The sequence below is a fragment of the Salmo salar genome, chromosome 19, assembly GCF_965601325.2.
Source record: "Salmo salar chromosome 19, fSalSal1, whole genome shotgun sequence".
NCBI lineage: Eukaryota > Metazoa > Chordata > Actinopteri > Salmoniformes > Salmonidae > Salmo > Salmo salar.
The window spans coordinates 67,572,029-67,589,796 of record NC_138309.1 but is presented as its reverse complement, the minus strand read 5'-3'; the positions used below and the strand labels follow the sequence as shown (position 1 = coordinate 67,589,796).

The 17,768-nt window shown below is 42.3% G+C and overlaps 1 protein-coding gene across 5 annotated transcripts; it reads left to right on the top strand.

Annotated features, from left to right (window-relative positions):
* The first annotated feature begins 10,306 nt into the window (after positions 1 to 10,306).
* Positions 10,307 to 17,468, top strand: LOC106579075 (uncharacterized). Of its 5 annotated transcripts, none has more exons than XM_045702588.2 (4): positions 10,311 to 12,248; positions 14,162 to 14,257; positions 15,773 to 15,963; positions 16,084 to 17,468. In XM_045702588.2, exons 3-4 carry the CDS (start codon positions 15,774 to 15,776, stop codon positions 17,025 to 17,027), a joined length of 1,134 nt encoding a protein of 377 aa, XP_045558544.1. In that variant the 5' UTR covers positions 10,311 to 12,248; positions 14,162 to 14,257; position 15,773; the 3' UTR covers positions 17,028 to 17,468. The 5 variants fall into 5 exon arrangements, with proteins under 5 accessions (XP_014014085.1, XP_045558544.1, XP_045558543.1 ...); XM_045702587.2 differs by having other exon boundaries at positions 14,152 to 14,257; XM_082965892.1 differs by having other exon boundaries at positions 14,134 to 14,257.
* The last annotated feature ends 300 nt before the right edge of the window (positions 17,469 to 17,768 follow it).

Genomic DNA, 17,768 nt, shown 5'->3' with positions numbered 1-17,768 from the left:
GCCTAGTGGTTAGAGTGTTGGACTATTAACCAAAAGGTTGCAAGATCGAATCCCCGAGCTGACAAGGTAAAAATCTGTCGTTTTGCCTCTGAACAAGGCAGTTAACCCACTGTTCCTAGGCCGTCATTGAAAATAAGAATTTGTTCTGAACTGACTTGCCTAGTTAAATAAAGGTTAATATTTTATAAAACAAAACCTTTAAATGCTTAGTTTAAAAATAGTTAACATTGAAGCAGCTAAAGTATGAATGCATTGAAACCCATCTTAATTCATGCAAACCCTTCACATGTGGGAAATGGTCTACATGGATAGGGCTAAATGTACATGTTTGTTACAGAAGAAATACGAAAAGCATATGCATAACCATGATTTTGGAGTTAATGGGGATATTATTAGACCAAAGGTGAGTACACAACAGTTCACCAGACACAAGTCTTAATCCAAACATTACACTGATTTTAAATGTGTATTTTACATTTACTGTACTTTTTGCCGCATTTGTTGATAACAAAATCAGAAACTACTCTGGATACATTCAGTAACAAGACTATTGCTGGAAAATTGTGGAAGACAAAGATTACAAGGGTGAGAGGACTAACTGGTCTCCAAGTGACCATGCACCTCTCCATAGTGTGGACAGTTCCTAATCAATTTCAATGCACTTTTATGAGTCAAAGAAGAGTCTTCAACTATGAGGTACATTTTTTTTAAACCTATATGATCTGACAGTGTTAGGCTTTCACAAGGCAATTCAGAGAAACGGATTGTAATTTTGATTCACATAGAAAGGAGTCATGAGTACATTCAGGTGCGTGTGCCACAGCAAAGTGTCTTCACAATAAATGAACAGGCTCATTGTGTTCAGAACAACCCAGTGTATGATGACATAACAAACAGACAACAACAAAAAAGTTGCCCAATTATCGGGAGGGATGGGGCAACTTCTTGTTGCGTGCAGTGCTCAAGTTCAGAACGTCTGTCAGTCAAAACACACAATGCTGGGAATTGCCATCATGTAGAGCATGTTGCTTTACACTACGTTCCAATGTAGGTGCTTATTAGTGTCCAAATATGCCATTTTCAACCCGTGTATACAGGTATGAGTGTGAAGGGCTACATGCTCACAGATTAGAAGGTATCAAAAAGCTGAATGTAAATATTGTGATCATAGCTTTCACCTGGTTAGTCTGTCATGGAAAGAGCAGGTGTTCTTAATGTTTTGTATGCTCAGTGTATGAACACTATCAGCCTAAATTGAAATGTTTATAACAATGACAAAAATAGTATAATATACAATAAATGTAAGTACCTGACGATAGACACAAGGAAGCACAATAGATGTACAGGACAACAGTATGTTGATGGCTGTAGGTTCGTGATTCGTCTGTTTTAACATGGGAATAACTGGGAGCTAATGTGACCAATACAATTAGAGCATTCTAGCTAACTCGCTCTTACAGCAATAACATACAAAACACATCCCAGGATTCATCAAATATCTAACAGGTACTGTTCAAAAGTTTGTGGTCACTTAGAAATGTCCTTGTTTTTGTTTTTGAAAGAAAAGCACATTATTTGTCCATTTTAAAATAACAAAATTGATCAGAAATAGTGTAGACATTGTTAATGTTGTAAATGACTATTGTGCTGGAAACTGCAGATGAAAAAAAAAAAAAAAAAAGGATCTACATAGGCGTACAGAGGCCCATTATCAGCAACCATCACTCCTGTGTTCCAATGGCACGTTGTGTTAGCTAATCCAAGTTTGTAATTTTGAAAGGCTAATTGATCATTAGAAAACCCTTTTGCGATTGTTAGCACAGCTGAAAACTGTTGTTTTGATTAAAGAAGCAATAAAACTGTCCTTCTTTAGACTAGTTGAGTATCTTGTGCATCAGCATTTGTGGGTTCAATTACAGGCTCAAAATATCCAGAAACAAAGAACTTTCTTCTGAAACTCGTCAGTCTATTCTTGTTCTGAGAAATGAAGGCTATTCCATGTGAGAAATTGCCAAGAAACGGAAGATCACTTACAACACTGTGTACTACTCCCTTCACAGAACAGCGCAAACTGGCTCTAACCAGAATAGAAGAGTGGGAGGCCCCAGTGCACAACTGAGCAAGAGGACAAGTACATTAGTGTCTAGTTTGAGAAACAGACGCCTCACAAGTCCTCAACTGGCAGCTTTATTAAACAGTACCTGCAAAACACCAGTCTCAACGTCAACAATGAAGAGGCGACTCCGGGATGCTGGCCTTCTAGGCAGAGTTGCAAAGAAAAAGCCATGTCTCAGATTGGCCAATAAAAATAAAAGATTAAGATGGGCAAAAGAACACAGACACCGGACAGAGGAAGATTGGAAAAAAGTGTTATGGACAGATCAATCTAAGTTTGAGGTGTTCGGATCATAAAGAAGAACATTTGTGAGACGCAGAAAAAAATAAGATGCTGGAGGAGTGCTTGACACCATCTGTCAAGCATGGTAGAGGCAATGTGATGGTCTGGGGGTGCTTTGGTGGTGGTAAAGTGGGAGATTTGTACAGGGTAAAAGGGATCTTGAGGAAGGAAGGCTATCACTCCATTTTGCAAAGCCATGCCATACCCTGTGGACGGCGCTTAATTGGAGCCAATTTCCTCCTATAACAGGACAATGACCCAAAGCACAGCTCCAAACTGTGCAAGAACTATTTAGGGAAGAAGCAGTCAGCTGGTATTCTGTCTAATGGAGTGGCCAGCACAGTCACCGGATCTCAACCCTATTGAGCTGTTGTGGGAGCAGCTTGACCGTAAGAAGTGCCCATCAAGCCAATTCAATTTGTGGGAGGTGCTTCAGGAAGCATGGGGTGAAATCTCTTCAGATTACTTTAACAATTTGACAACTAGAATGACAAAGGTCTGCAAGGCTGTAATTGCTGCAAATGAAGTATTCTTTGACAAAAGCAAAGTTTGAAGGACACAATTATTTCAATTAAAAATCATTATTGATAACCTTGTCAACGTCTTGGCTATATTTCCTATTCATTTTGCAACTCATTTCATGTATGGTTTCATGGAAAAAACAGTAGTGTATATCAGAACGTACATAGTGAACTCGCACACGTTGTAAATCTGAAAAATAGAATACAGTATTTCAGAACATGACCTACTGCTTGAATGTCAATATCAGACTGGGAAGAATTTAAGTTTGCGATCTCCCCCCTATCTGCAAGCATGACCAATGTCATAATATTAATATGTAAATTCAACCAACCAATGGGAATACATAAACATCTAATACATATTTCTGCAGTGTCAAGTGGAAACATAACCAACCCTGTTACTCTAATTTCCTGTACTTGGACAGAATGTCTTATTACATTACACAGCCTCACGTTGTGACCACATTGAATTGAGGGTATTTGCACATCCTTTTTACCTCATTAGTGATGTTAGTATACACATTTATAGTCAACACATTGACACAAAATCGATTGCTTAAAACAGAGCAATATCATTGGTTTTGCACTGTTGATTTTATGGTATGCACTGGTGGCCTTCTACTTTAATTTTCTAACTCAAATGGCGTGGACAATTTGAAAGCTCCCTGTATAAAAGACGCTGGTCTCACACCAATTCATGGATTTGAGAGTTAAACTATCACTCAAATAACAACCAACCCTTGTCACTGTTGATATCCTATGGCGGGTCGTGATTTGTTGAAGTTAAATAACAAAGCAACTGATTTGTTTCCTTCCCTATTTCGGCAGCCTTCCAAAACTTCCATCCGACATTCTAGAACACGTGTCAAGCTCGTTCCACCTAAGGCCGAGAGTCTGTGGGTTAGTAAAGAACAAACTCCTCTCACCTGGTTGTCTTGGTCTTAATTGAAAGGAAAAAACAAAAATCCGCAGACACTCAGCCCTCCTTGGAATGAGTTTGAAACCCCTGTTCTAGAATTTAGATGCCTGTCTCTTAGCAAATTCTCTTCTAACCACTGATATGTAAATTATTCTCAGATTCATTGTGGCCTTTGAATAGTGTTTGTTTAAACAGTGCATACACCTCAAATGTTTGCACCCGCTCTACTGATTTCAAATTGATATCGATATGAGTGATTAACAAAATAGTGTTGCGTTTACCTTTCCATGTTGGCGACCCACTTGAAACAAAATGCAACAATCCAAACTGTAGCTGGCTGTCTTCTACAAGTTGTTCTCTAACCAGTGATACACAAATTATTCCCACATTCTGTGTTTTTTTTTGTAAGGTTAGTTAACAGGATGTGTTACCCGACTCCCCCCCATGTTATTGATTCCAACTTGATATCAATATGAGTGATTGACAAATAAGTGTTGCATTTCTCTTTCTGTTTTAGCAAACCCCCAAATCAAAATGCATCAGTCCAAAATGTAGCTGGTTGTCTAAAGTAGGTTGTCCTCCATGTTTCCATGTGATTTTGTAATTGTGTTAGTTTCAACAGGCATACAACCTGATTTTCCCTATAATGAGTGATTTTGTTTTTGTCAAAACAACAGTTTTTTTGGGGCATATGCAGTTTATAAGGTGCTCATTTAAAAAAATACAAGTCAAATTATTACTATTGTGGCACATGTTGCAAAAGTATTCATCCCCCTTGGCGTTTTTTTCCTATTTTGTTGCATTACAACCTGTAATTTAAATGTATTTTTATTTGGATTTAATGTAATGGACTTAAACAAAATAGTTGAAATTGGTGAAGTGAAATGTAAAAAAATACTTTTTTCAAAAAACTCTAAAAATAATAAACGGAAAAGTGGTGTGTGCATACAATTGAAGTCAGAAGTATACATACACTTAGGTTGGAGTCATTAAAACAAGTTTTTCAACCACTCCACAAATTTCTTGTTGACAAACTATAGTTTTGGCAAGTCGGTTAGGACATCTACTTTGTGCATAACACAAGTAATTTTTCCAACAATTGTTTACAGACAGATTATTTCACTTTATTCACTGTATCACAATTCCAGTGGGTCAGAAGTTTACATACACTAAATTGACTCTGCCTTTAAACAGCTTGGAAAATTCCACAAAATGATGTCATGGCTTTAGAAGCTTCTGATAGGCTAATTGACATAATTTGAGTCAATTGGAGGTGTACCTGTGGATGTATTTCAAGGCCTACCTTCAAACTCAGTGCCTCTTTGCTTGACATCATGTGAAAATCAAAAGAAATCAGCCAAGACTTCAGAAAAAAATTGTAGACCACACGTCTGGTTTATTCTTGGGAGCAATTTCCAAACGCTTGAAGGTACCACGTTCATCTGTACAAACAATGGTATGCAAGCATAAACACCATGGGACCACGCAGCCGTCATACTGCTCAGGAAGGAGACGCGTTCTGTCTCCTAGAGATGAACATACTTTGGTGCGAAAAGCGCAAATCAATCCCAGAACAGCAAAGGACCTTGTGAAGATGCTGGATAAAACAGGTACAAAAGTATCTATATCCACAGTAAAACGAGTCCTATATCGACATAATCTGACAGGCCGCTCAGCAAGGAAGAAGCCACTGCTCCAAAACCGCCATAAAAAAGCCAGACTACGGTTTGAAACTGCACATGGGGACAAAGATCGTACTTTTTGGAGAAATATCCTCTGGTCTGATGAAACACAAATAGAACTGTTTGGCCATAATGACCATCATTATGTTTGGAGGAAAAAGGAGGAGACTTGCAAGCCAAAGATCACCATCCCAACCTTGAAGTACGGGGGTGGCAGCATCATGTTGTGGGGGTGCTTTGCAGCAGGAGGGACTGGTGCACTTCACAAAATAGATGGCGTCATGAGGCAAGAAACTTATGTGGATATATTGAAGCAACATCTCAAGACATCAGTCAGGAAGTTAAAGCTTGGTCGCAAATGGGTCTTCCAAATGGACAATGACCCCAAGCATACTTCCAACGTTGTGGCAAAATGGCTTAAGGACAACAAAGTCAAGCTATTGGAGTGGCCATCACAAAGCCCTGACCTCAATCCTATAGAAAATTTGTGGGCAGAACTGAAAGTGTGTGCGAGCAAGGAGACCTACAAACCTGACTCAGTTACACCAGCTCTGTCAGGAGGAATGGGACAAAATTCACCCAACTTATTGTGGGAAGCTTGTGGAAGGCTACCCGATATATTTGACCCAAGTTAAACAATTTAAAGGCAATGCTACCAAATACTAATTGAGTGTATGTAAACTTCAGACCCACTGGGAATGTGATGAAAGAAATGAAAGCTGAAATTAATAATTCTCTCTGCTATTATTCTGACATTTCACATTCTTAAAGTAAAGTGGTGATCCTAACTGACCTAAGACCGGGAATTTTTACTAGGATTATATGTCAGGAATTGTGAAAAACTGAGTTGAAATGTATTTGCCTAAGGTGTATATAAACTTCCGACTTCAACTGTATGTACAGTTTATCCACAACCATTGCAACTCTGTCACTCCTGCCCCCTGTGTTCTCGCATGACAGGATAGAGTACATTGCGTCTCTGGTTTATGTCATGGGGAAAGGGGTCATTCATCGCATAGTTAGTTCCTTTTAAGTCTCTGTCCCTGGTTTTGACCATTCCCTTCTGTTTGAAATGTTTAAAGAGCGCAATAATTGCGTGAGGTATTGCTCTGAAGGGTTTCCCCATTCTATGCACCCTGGAGAAGGTGATTTTCTCCACGACATTGGAGGGCAGTTTCAGCTTTTCAGTCATAAATTCCTTCACATTATCATCTGGTTAGATATTGTCTGTCTCAGGAATCCACAAAACCTTCCTTGAGATTGTACATCAAGCAGTGACTCCTTCAGTGTTCTATTCTTCCGATGAATTGGTTTAACTGCATTCTGAATGTTATGTACAGCACCTTTCAAAGATTCGTTCTCCTTCTTCAGTTTGTCTATTTCCTTTTGGCTGAACTCCAAACTAAGTGTCAGTTCTGCAATGCTCTGTTGGGTTGTCTCTAGCATCTCCAGTTTCGCCAGCTTTTTGTTGATAGACTCCAGCAGTCCCTGGCATGTCCATAGCCTCCGTGCTGAAAGACTCTCCATCGCCAGTGGTTTCGGATGAAGAAGGCCACGGTTGTTACTTTTTGCGCGGTGGGCATATGACGGAGCAAGTGCAGTTGCTGCCTTTGACATGTTTCATGTCCAACGGGGCATGGTAGTGGTGGTCTAAAAAGCATTCTAGCTCCTGCATTAACTCTGGCGCATTGTTTTTGCTTAAAATGTTCATTACTACACAGTGTATCCTTGTGAATGGAAATATACTGTATGCTCATACATACATCTATATTGCTTAGATTGAGAAAACAAGTGTGTTCCAGGATTCATCCAATGGCATTGTGGAGTATACCACCTCAGTCACCAGCTTCCTCAAGTCCCCAAAGTGACCGTATGTACAGAATCAAACCAGAAGCCATGGATTACAGGCAACATCCACACCGAGCTAAAGGCTAAAGCTGCCGCTTTCGAGGAGCGGGACACTAACCCGGACACTTATAATAAATTCCTCTCTGCCCTCAGACGAACCATCAAACAGGTAAGCGTCAATACAGGACTAAGATTGAATCCTACTACACTGGCTCTGACGCTCGTCGGATGTGGCAGGGCTTGCAAACTATTACGGACTACAAAGCGAAACCCATCCGTGAGCTGCCCAGTGACGCAAGCCTACCAGATGGGCTAAATGCCTTTAATGCTCGCTTCGAGGCAAGCAACACTGAAGCATACATGAGAGCACCAGCTGTTCCGGATAACTGTGTGATCACGTTCTCCATAGTCGATGTGAGCAAGACCTTTAAACAGGTCAAAATTCACAAGGCCGCTGGGCCAGACGGATTACCAAGACGTACTCGAAGCATGCGCGGACCAACTGGCAAGGGTCTTCACTGACATTTACAACCTTTACCTGACCGAGTCTGTAATACCTACATGTTTCAAGCAGACCACCATAGTCCCTGTGCTCAAGAATGTGAAGGTAACCTGCCTAAATGACTACCGCCCCGTAGCACTCACGTCAGTAGCCATGAAGTGCTTTGAAAGGCTGGTCATGGCTCACATCAACAACATCCTGGAATCCTTAGACCCACTCCAATTTGCATACCGCCTGAACAGATCCACAGATGATAGAATCTCAATTGCACTCCACACTGCCCTTTCCCACCTGGACAAAAGGAACACCTATATGGTTGGGCTCCAGAGTAGCGTAGCAGTCTAAGGCACTGCATCTCAGTGCTAGAGGCGTCACTACAGACACCCTGGTTTGAATCCAGGCTGTATCACAACCGGCTGTGATTGGGACTCCCATAGGGCAGTGCACAATTGGCCCAGCGTTGTCCGGGTTTGCCCGCTGTAGGCTGTCATTGTGAATAAGAATTTGTTCTTAACTGACTTGCCTAGTGAAATAAAAGTTAAAAAAAGAAATAATAATAAATAACGTTAATTGACTGTAGTCAGCGTTCAACATCATAGTGCACACAAAGCTCATCACTAAGCTAAGGACCCTGGGACTAAACCCCACCCTCTGCAACTGGATCCTGGACTTCCTGATTGGCTGCCCCCCAGATGGTAAGGGTGTGCAACAACACATCTGCCATGCTGATCCTCAAAACGGGGGCCCCTCAGGGGTGAGTGCTTATTCCCCTCCTGTACTCCCTGTTCACCCACGACTGTATGGTCAAGCACGACTACAACACCATCATTAAGTTTGCTGACTACACAACAGTGGTTGGCCTGATCACCGACAACGATGAGACTATAAGGAGGAGATCAGAGACCTGGCAGTGTGGTGCCAGGACAACAACCTCTCCCTCAACGTGAGCAAGACAAAGGAGCTGATCTTGGACTATAGGAAAATGAGGGACAAACACACCCCCATTAAAATCGACGGGGTTGCAGTGGAGTGGGTTGAGAGCTTCAAGTTCATTAGTGTCCACATCACCAACAAACTATCATGGTCCAAACACAACAAGGCAGTTGTGAAGAAGGCACGACAAAGCCTATTCCCCCTCAGGAGACTGAAAAGATTTGTCATGGGTCCCTGGATCCTCAAAAAGTTCTACAGTTACACCATCAGAGCGTCCTGACCGGTTGCATCACCACCTGGTATGGTAACTGTTTGGCATCTGACCATAAAGTGCTACAGAGGGTAGTGTGTACAGCCCAGTACATCACTGGGGGCAATCTTCCTGCCATCCAGGACCTCTATATTAGGCGGTGACAGAGGAAGGCCCCAAAAATTGTTAAAGACTCCAGTCACCGAAGTCATAAACTGTTCTCTCTGCTACCGCACGGCAAGCGGTACCGGAGCGCCAAGTCTAGGTCCAAAAGGCTCCTTAGCAGCTTCTACCCCCAAGCCATAAGACTGCTGAACAACAGCTTCTAGCCCCCCCCCCACCCACACCTTTGTTTTTACACTGTTGCTACTCGCTGTTTATTATATATGTATAGTCACTTTACCCCTACCTACATGAACAAATTATTTCCATTACCTCGACGAGCCTGCACCCCTGCACATTGACTCGGTACTGGTAGCGCCTGTATATAGCCTCGTTATTGTTATTTTATTGTGTTACTTTTTTTTACTGTAGTTTATTTAGTAATACTGTCGTTTGTATGTGTATGTTTTGAAAAAATGTTTTTACGTTAAACCCTTCTGGAAACAGTGAAGAAGTAGAGGAATATGGGTCCAGGGCTAGGGATCCTAACATGCTGACCGCACGCTCCATCGCACGCATGTTGATTTTGTCCCCCCACACCAAAACCGATCAGGACACGCAGGTTGAAATATCTAAAGAAACTCTGAACCAATTATATTAATTTGGGGACAGGTTGAAAAGCATTAAACATTTATGGGCATTTACCTAGCCAGCTGTTGCTAGCTAATTTCTCCTGGGATATAAACATTGGGTTGTTATTTTACCTGAAATGCTCAAAGTCCTCTACTCCGACAATTAATCCACAGATAAAATGGTAAACGTTTGTTTCTAGTAATCTTTCCTTCTTCAGGCTTCTTCTTCTTTGGAATTTATGTGGCGGTTGGCAACCAACTTTAAAAGGTGCATTTCCACAACCGACTGGAGTGTGGACCTCAGTTCATCTTTCAATCATCCACGTGGGTATATGCACCTAAAAACCAATGAGGAGATGGCACGTGGGTATTTGCTCCTAAAAACCAATGAGGAGATGGGAGAGGCAGGACTTGCACCGCGCTGTGTCACGAATAGAACCAAGTTCTATTTTAGCACCTGACCACGCCGATGCTTGCTAATGCGTGCGAGCAGCGTGGGTGCAATGATTGAATAACATGTATGTGTACACTTCTTTTGCTATGCTCACGCACACGACACGTCCGGTCTGGTCAGCATGTAAGAGGTTCTCTGTGAGTAGGCTGAGGCCAATAGGGAATGATCGGAATAACGTGCTTCAGTATGGTTGGCTTCTTAGCGTTCATAGCCATGGTTATCAACTGTACCGCAGAAATGGAATGTAAATAACAGAAAATAGATGTTGTTGTGGCAGCAGCAGAGAAGTACTTGGGTGTATGATATTTTACTGCAGAGGAGTTACAAGGTGTGTTGAACGATAATGTCCCGTCCTCCCAGAATGCCGGCCTGGTGTAGGATCAGATAGGGTCAGGTAGTGGAATAGTGGTTAGGTTTTATTGGTTGTAAGGTTAGATGGTAGGGGAATTTTTCTTCCCTTACCTTTTTGTGTCACAAAGTGTAATGAATTCACTTTCCAGAACAGTAGACAAAACAGATGAATTGGGAGTCTGTGATCATCCTGGTCCCGTGTGGCTCAGTTGGTAGAGCATGGTGTTTGCAATGCCAGGGTTGTGGGTTCGATTCCCATGGGGGACCAGTACAGAGAAAAAATGTATGTACTCACTACTGTAAGTCGCTCTGGATAAGAGCGTCTGCTAAATGACTAAAATGTAAATGTAAAATCCTCACACTCCGTACAGTAGGTGGTGGTGTATGCACCTTTCAGTTAGTTGCGATCCACCAATACAAATTTAAAGAATAAGAAAATCTGTGACCTGGTTTTGTGACGCTCGTCATTTGGTGTGACGCAGACAGGGTGGTGTGAGTGGTGAAACAGAAGAGTCATTGTCTGTCCTTTTGAGTTTTGATGTTGAGTCTTTGCCCGACAAAGTGATGTTAGGATATATAAGTTATCGTACAAGCTTTTGTGCCGAATACATTACGTTGTTACAGGTGTTAAGCTTATGGGCATGTGGCAGCAGTTTGTAGGAGGGAGGTTCCTAGGTGTGAGAAGTGTGCAAAGGGCATGAAACAAAAGAATGTGTAGCATTGAAGAAAGTAGTGGTATATGTTAATTGTAGGGGTGCCCATGGGGCTGGGGATCAGAAATGTCCGGTGCGAGAGAGGCAGGTTGAGGTTTCCAGGGTTAGAGTAGTGCAAAAGTTGTCGTATGCTGAGCCAGTGAAGAAAGTAGAGGAAAATGGGTCAAGGGGAGGGATCCTGAGAGGAGTGTTGTGAGTAGTAGAGCTGTACCAGTACAGAGGGATAGGCAAAAAATGTTATATGTTTCAGTAAGATTGGATTTTTTTCATCGATAGCAATGGTTATCAACTGTACTGCAGGGATGGAACGTAAGTCACAGAAAAATGGTGGTGGCAGCTGCAGAGAGGTATTTATTTGGGTGTGCGAAACTTGATGTCAGAAGAGTTACAGGGTGTGTTGAGTGGTAGTGTCCCATCCTTTCAGGCTGTTGGCCTGAGGTAGGACTAAATATATTTAAATAGTGGAGTGGGTTTTTAGTAAGTGTAGAGTATTTGTTTATTTTATTAATTAAAAAAAAAAATCAACAAAGTTTAAGGGAGTTTACTCCAGTCTAGTAGGTGGTGGTAATGCACCTTTTTTGGATGCCAACCGATTATAAACCTCATCGAAGAATGTCCGTGACCTGGAAGTGCTTTCTTATTCCTGCCTGCTTCACAGCAGGCGTCATACTTGGAGGCTGCTGCGTGTTTTTTTTTCTATCAAAACGTGAACCTTAGTTCAATTAGTAAACCTGTTTTCATACGAGGATTATTTCGTTTACAATGTACATTTTATCATCATTACTTTAAAAAGTTGTAAGCCAAAGGTTGGACACGTTTTTTTTTTTCCTGGCGACTGTGGTGCACTGTGCTAACTATCGCGTTAGCTGGCTAGCCCATTCCCCATACAAACTTGTCTGTTGTTTTGGACACCTAGACGGCGGATAAGGGTCAACAAAGAGAGGTATCTATTGTTTGACTTTTTTTGTATAAACTTGAGTGTCATACACAAAGTGTATCCCACTCACTGACTGGTTTTCCACCACTAGAGTGTGTTGTCACGATACCAGAATTTCTTTCGATACCAGTTTTAGTAACTCGATACCATGGCACTTGATCCAGACGGATAACTCAGCTAACGTTACTGCTCTGTTTTATCGTTGTACATCTTTTGAGTTCAATATCATTACATTTTAAATTTGATGTCAACATTTTTCAGAGACAGCCATGTATGCATAAATTAATAAATTGTACAATCATAATTAATTTGACAGTTTTTACCAATGTAACTACATAACGGTAATAATTTATTTGAATGGTAAATCTCTATTGGTAAACATGGTAAATCAAGATGGCCTAGGCGGCCTATTCACAATACAGGTGAAAGCATATTTTCACTATTAAAATCCAATTGTATTTGTCACATGCGCCGAATACAACAGGTGTAGACCTTACAGTGAAATGCTTACTTGCAAGCCCTTAACCAACAATGCCGTTTGAAGAAAATACTTTAAAAATTATTTAATGTAGCTACAGGTGCCAATCTGTTTCCCTCCCATTTGGGACTTATTTTATTGTACTGATCAACATTTACAATCTCTTCTATTATGAAATCCATTAATGAAGTCATTCATGACGAGGCATATAGGCCATCTGTAAATAGCCCATCCAACTACCTCATTCCCATATTGTTAATCTTTCTGCTCCTTTGCACCCCAGTATCTCTACTTGCACAGTCATCTACTGCACATCTATCACTTCATTGTTTAATTGCAAAATTGTAATTACTTCGTCACTATGGTCTATTTATTGCTTACCTCCCTAATCTTACCTCATTTGCACACACTGTATATCGATTTTTTTTCTATTGTGTTATTGACTGTACATTTGTTTATTCCATGTGTACCTCTGTTTGTGTCACACTGCTTTGCTTTATCTTGGCCAGGTCGCAGTTGTAAATGAGAACTTGTTCTCAACTGGCCTACCTGGTTAAATAAAGATGAAATTAAATTTAAAAAAATAATATATGCCCATATAGCCAGTTGAGGGAGACGTTACAGACGGTGGGAAAGTATCTTTGGATGTGATGCAGAGACGACGAAGTGAATTAATAACGTTTTTGGTGACAGCTTTGAAATCAGCATATTTTGCATTATGATTTGCATTACATCACAAAGTACTAGGGTTGTGAATTGTTTGATGTTAGCTTCAGCTGTAAGCTAGCAACGAAAGTTAACCTACAATTACAAATGGAAGCCACCGGTATCTTCTTGCATTGTAGGTTTCTAGCCTGTATGGATATTGATTTGCTAACATTTTCAACATTTCTACATGCCGTGTTGCATTATTCAAGTGTGGTAACTTCTGTGCAGCATGAGTTTTTAACTAAAAAAAATTAAAAAATGCACCTTTATTTAACCAGGTAGGCAAGTTGAGAACAAGTTCTCATTTACAATTGCGACCTGGCCAAGATAAAGCAAAGCAGTTCGACACATACAACAACACAGAGTTACACATGGAGTAAAACAAACATGCAGTCAATAATACAGTAGAAAAATAAGTCTATATACAATGTGAGCAAATGAGGTGAGATAAGGGAGGTAAAGGCAAAAAAGGCCATGGTGGCAAAGTAAATACAATATAGCAAGTAAAACACTGGAATGGTAGATTTGTAGTGGGAGAAAGTGCAAAGTAGAAATAATGGGGTGCTAAAGTAGCTAAATAAATACAATAGGGGAAGCGGTAGTTGTTTGGGCTAAATTATAGATGGGCTATGTACAGGTGCAGTGATCTGTGAGCTGCTCTGACAGCTGGTGCTTAAAGCTAGTGAGGGAGATAAGTGTTTCCAGTTTCAGAGATTATTGTAGTTTGTTCCAGTCATTGGCAGCAGAGAACTGGAAGGAGAGACGGCCAAAGGAGGAATTGGCTTTGGGGGTGACCGGAGAGATATACCTGCTGGAGCGCGTGCTACAGGTGGGTGCTGCTATGGTGACCAGTGAGCGGAGATAAGGGGGGACTTTACCTAGCAGGGTCTTGTAGATCACCTGGAGCCAGTGGGTTTGGCAACGAGTATCAAATCAAATTTATTTATATAGCCCTTCGTACATCAGCTGATATCTCAAAGTGCTGTACAGAAACCCAGCCTAAAACCCCAAACAGCAAGCAATGCATGTGAAAGAAGCACGGTGGCTAGGAAAAACTCCCTAGAAAGGCCAAAAACCTAGGAAGAAACCTAGAGAGGAACCAGGCTATGAGGGGTGGCCAGTCCTCTTCTGGCTGTGCAGGGTGGATATTATAACAGAACATGGTCAAGATGTTAAAATGTTCATAAATGACCAGCATGGTCAAATAATAATAATCATAGTAGTTGTCGAGGGTGCAACAAGCACGTCCGGTGAACAGGTCAGGGTTCCATAGCCGCAGGCAGAACAGTTGAAACTGGAGCAGCAGCACGGCCAGGTGGACTGGGGACAGCAAGGAGTCATCATACCAGGTAGTCCTGAGGCATGGTCCTAGGTCTCAGGTCCTCCGAGAGAAAGACAGAAAGAGAGAATTAGAGAGAGCATATTTAAATTCACACAGGACACCGGATAAGACAAGAGAAATACTCCAGATGTAACAGACTGACCCTAGCCCCCCGACACAAACTACTGCAGCATAAATACTGGAGGCTGAGACAGGAGGGATCAGAAGACACTGTGGCCCCATCCGATGATACCCCCGGACAGGGCCAAACAGGCAGGATATAACCCCACCCACTTTGCCAAAGCACAGCCCCCACACCACTAGAGGGATGTCTCCAACCACCAACTTACCGTCCTAAGACAAGGCCGAGTATAGCCCAGTGAGGGCCAGCCAACGAGAGCGTACAGGTCGTAGTGGTGGGTAGTATATGGGGCTTTGGTGACAAAACGGATGGCACTGTGATATACTGCATCCAGTTTATTGAGTAGGGTATTGGAGGCTATTTTGTAAATGACATCGCCGAAGTCAAGGATCGGTAGGATGGTCAGTTTTATGAGGGTATGTTTGGCAGCATGAGTGGGAAGCTAGCAATGAGTAAATGGAGCAGGTAAGGGGCATGAACGGTGCACTCACTGCAGAAGGGGATATCGGCTGCGCTGATACAGACTTCATCCTCTCAATCATTATACGACGTGAGACACATTTGACAGAAGTACAGAAAGTAACAAATTCTAGTACCGAACTTTTTTTATGTTCTAGTATCGAAGTTTCAGTATACCGTGCAACACTACACTACAGAGGTACAACCAAAGAGGGTGACCAACCAATGAGCATTCTCAATGGTTGATCTTTCTGTTCGAATTGGATAAGCTGCTCAATATGTCATTCAATAACAGTCAATCCCTCCTATCAATATCTAGTGGCAGGTGAATTGACACTGCACTGTTTGCTTATCCTGAAATGGAAGTAATGCAATAGTTTTTGGTGCAGATCAGCAGACACCTATGTTTATGTTCCTTTCAGGATGTCCAAAATTGAGCGTCTGAACGCCCGTGTGGCGAAGCTGCTGACGGTGGCAGTGCATGAGGTTCTGGAGGTGGTGAAAGAGACTGTGTCTGAGTACCAGGAGAAAACAGCCAGAACTCAGAGAGAGAATGAGAGTCTGAGGAGAAGACTGCAGGAAATGCAGGACAAGATGAAGAGAGAGAACACAGGTGAGTCAAGATATTGTCTCAGTGGTGGTGGGTGGCTGGCCAACATAATCAAATCAATAAGATTTTATAGCATTTTCTGCTGCTTGCTCAAGTTCACTCTTTCATCTTTTTGTTTTGCAGCTGCTAAACTTGCAACATTTCCTGCGACTGGTGGCCGTGGAAGAGCGGCCATCGAGAAACCGTCAGAGCAGGGTTGGAGCCCTATTCTGAGGCAGGACAGCCCAGAGCCCACACAGGTAGATGAGAAACCAGCGCTCACCTTCGAACAGACTGTGAGACTAAGGCAGGAGGAGGAGGAGTACAATGCACTGGAGCTGGATCAAACAGCACACTATGAGACAGAGTGTAACTTTACCTTAACCTTACCCGGGCATCACGAGGGGGTGGCACAGCAATCAGATGAAGCTGTTTCAGTCCACGTTCCTCAGGGTGTGAAAAATGACTCGCACTCAGACTTGAATAGCACTTCACAGGGAAACGCCCAGCTTGGCATCAATCTGACTGTTATCAAGACGGAACCCGAGCCCACCGAGTGCTCAGCACCCGAACCGTTGACTATCCCGGAGACCTTTGATTGTGTCGATTTAAGCTGCAATTCCACACGCTACGACCCAACAACGAATGCTCACAAGTCTCATGTGAGCACTGGACCATATAACGAACTCGTATTCGTCCACTCGAATCACAACAGCGTCGGGAGGAGGTTTGGGTTTGGGAAAAACAGCAGGGACGGGAGGAAACACCATAGGCAACACTTCAGGAGGGATGAGCCGCACAGCTGCTTTGTGTGCGGCAAGACGTTCAGCCGGGTGGGGAACCTGCGTATCCACCAGCGCTGTCACACGGGCGAAAAACCCTACTGCTGCCTTCAGTGCGGCCGGTGTTTCAGTCAGGCCGGGGACCTCAAAAAGCACAAAAGGGTCCACACAGGAGAGAAGCCATACTATTGCGGCCAGTGCGGCAAGAGCTTCAGCCGTGGGGAGAACCTAAAGAGGCATCAGAAGATTCACATCGGAGAGACCTTACATCTGCAGCAGGCGTGGAGAGATCAACAGTCGAACTAGGTGTTCAAAGCAATCTTTTCAGAAAAAACTATATAAATGCACATACAGTGCATATGAATGACTATATGAATGCACATGCTGTGCGTGGTACTGAAATTAACATAGGATCTGCAGTGCTGAAAAAGTAAAGTGATTGGGTCATACTCGTGGGTGGATTGGCTGGTTTATTCAGGTTATCGATTTAGGCAATGGGTAACATGTATTTTGACCATTAGTGGATGGCATACCTTTTGATCCACTGGAGTGTTCATTATTCAATAGGCAAACCTCTTATCACTAGCTTTTGAATAAGAAAGTGTGGTGTGAGCAACAAAATGTTTTGTACACTGAAACATTTATCTCCTCTGTACACATACAAGAAAGGCTTGGATGTTGTGTGACAAATATCTAGCATTACAACATTGTGTTCATGATGATTAAAGAGAGAAGTGAGAAAACTGAGGACTTGGGTCAGGACTCTCTTTCTACCTGTCAGAACATAGAAATAGAATGAATTGAACAGGCTTGCAACCTCTAATGCAGAGAGGAGTAGGAAACCCCGGTCCTGTAGTGCCTCAGGCATACTAATATTTTTGTTTGAACCTACCTGGAAGACCGGAGGGGTATACCAAAGATGGATATACTGGCATGTCTTTCCACCCTAACAATGGAAGTCGTCGTTCACAAAACAGCACGGTGGGCTGTCTAGCTCCTGCCTATCCTTTCTTTGAATTGGTGGATACAGCTCATTATTGTAATTTA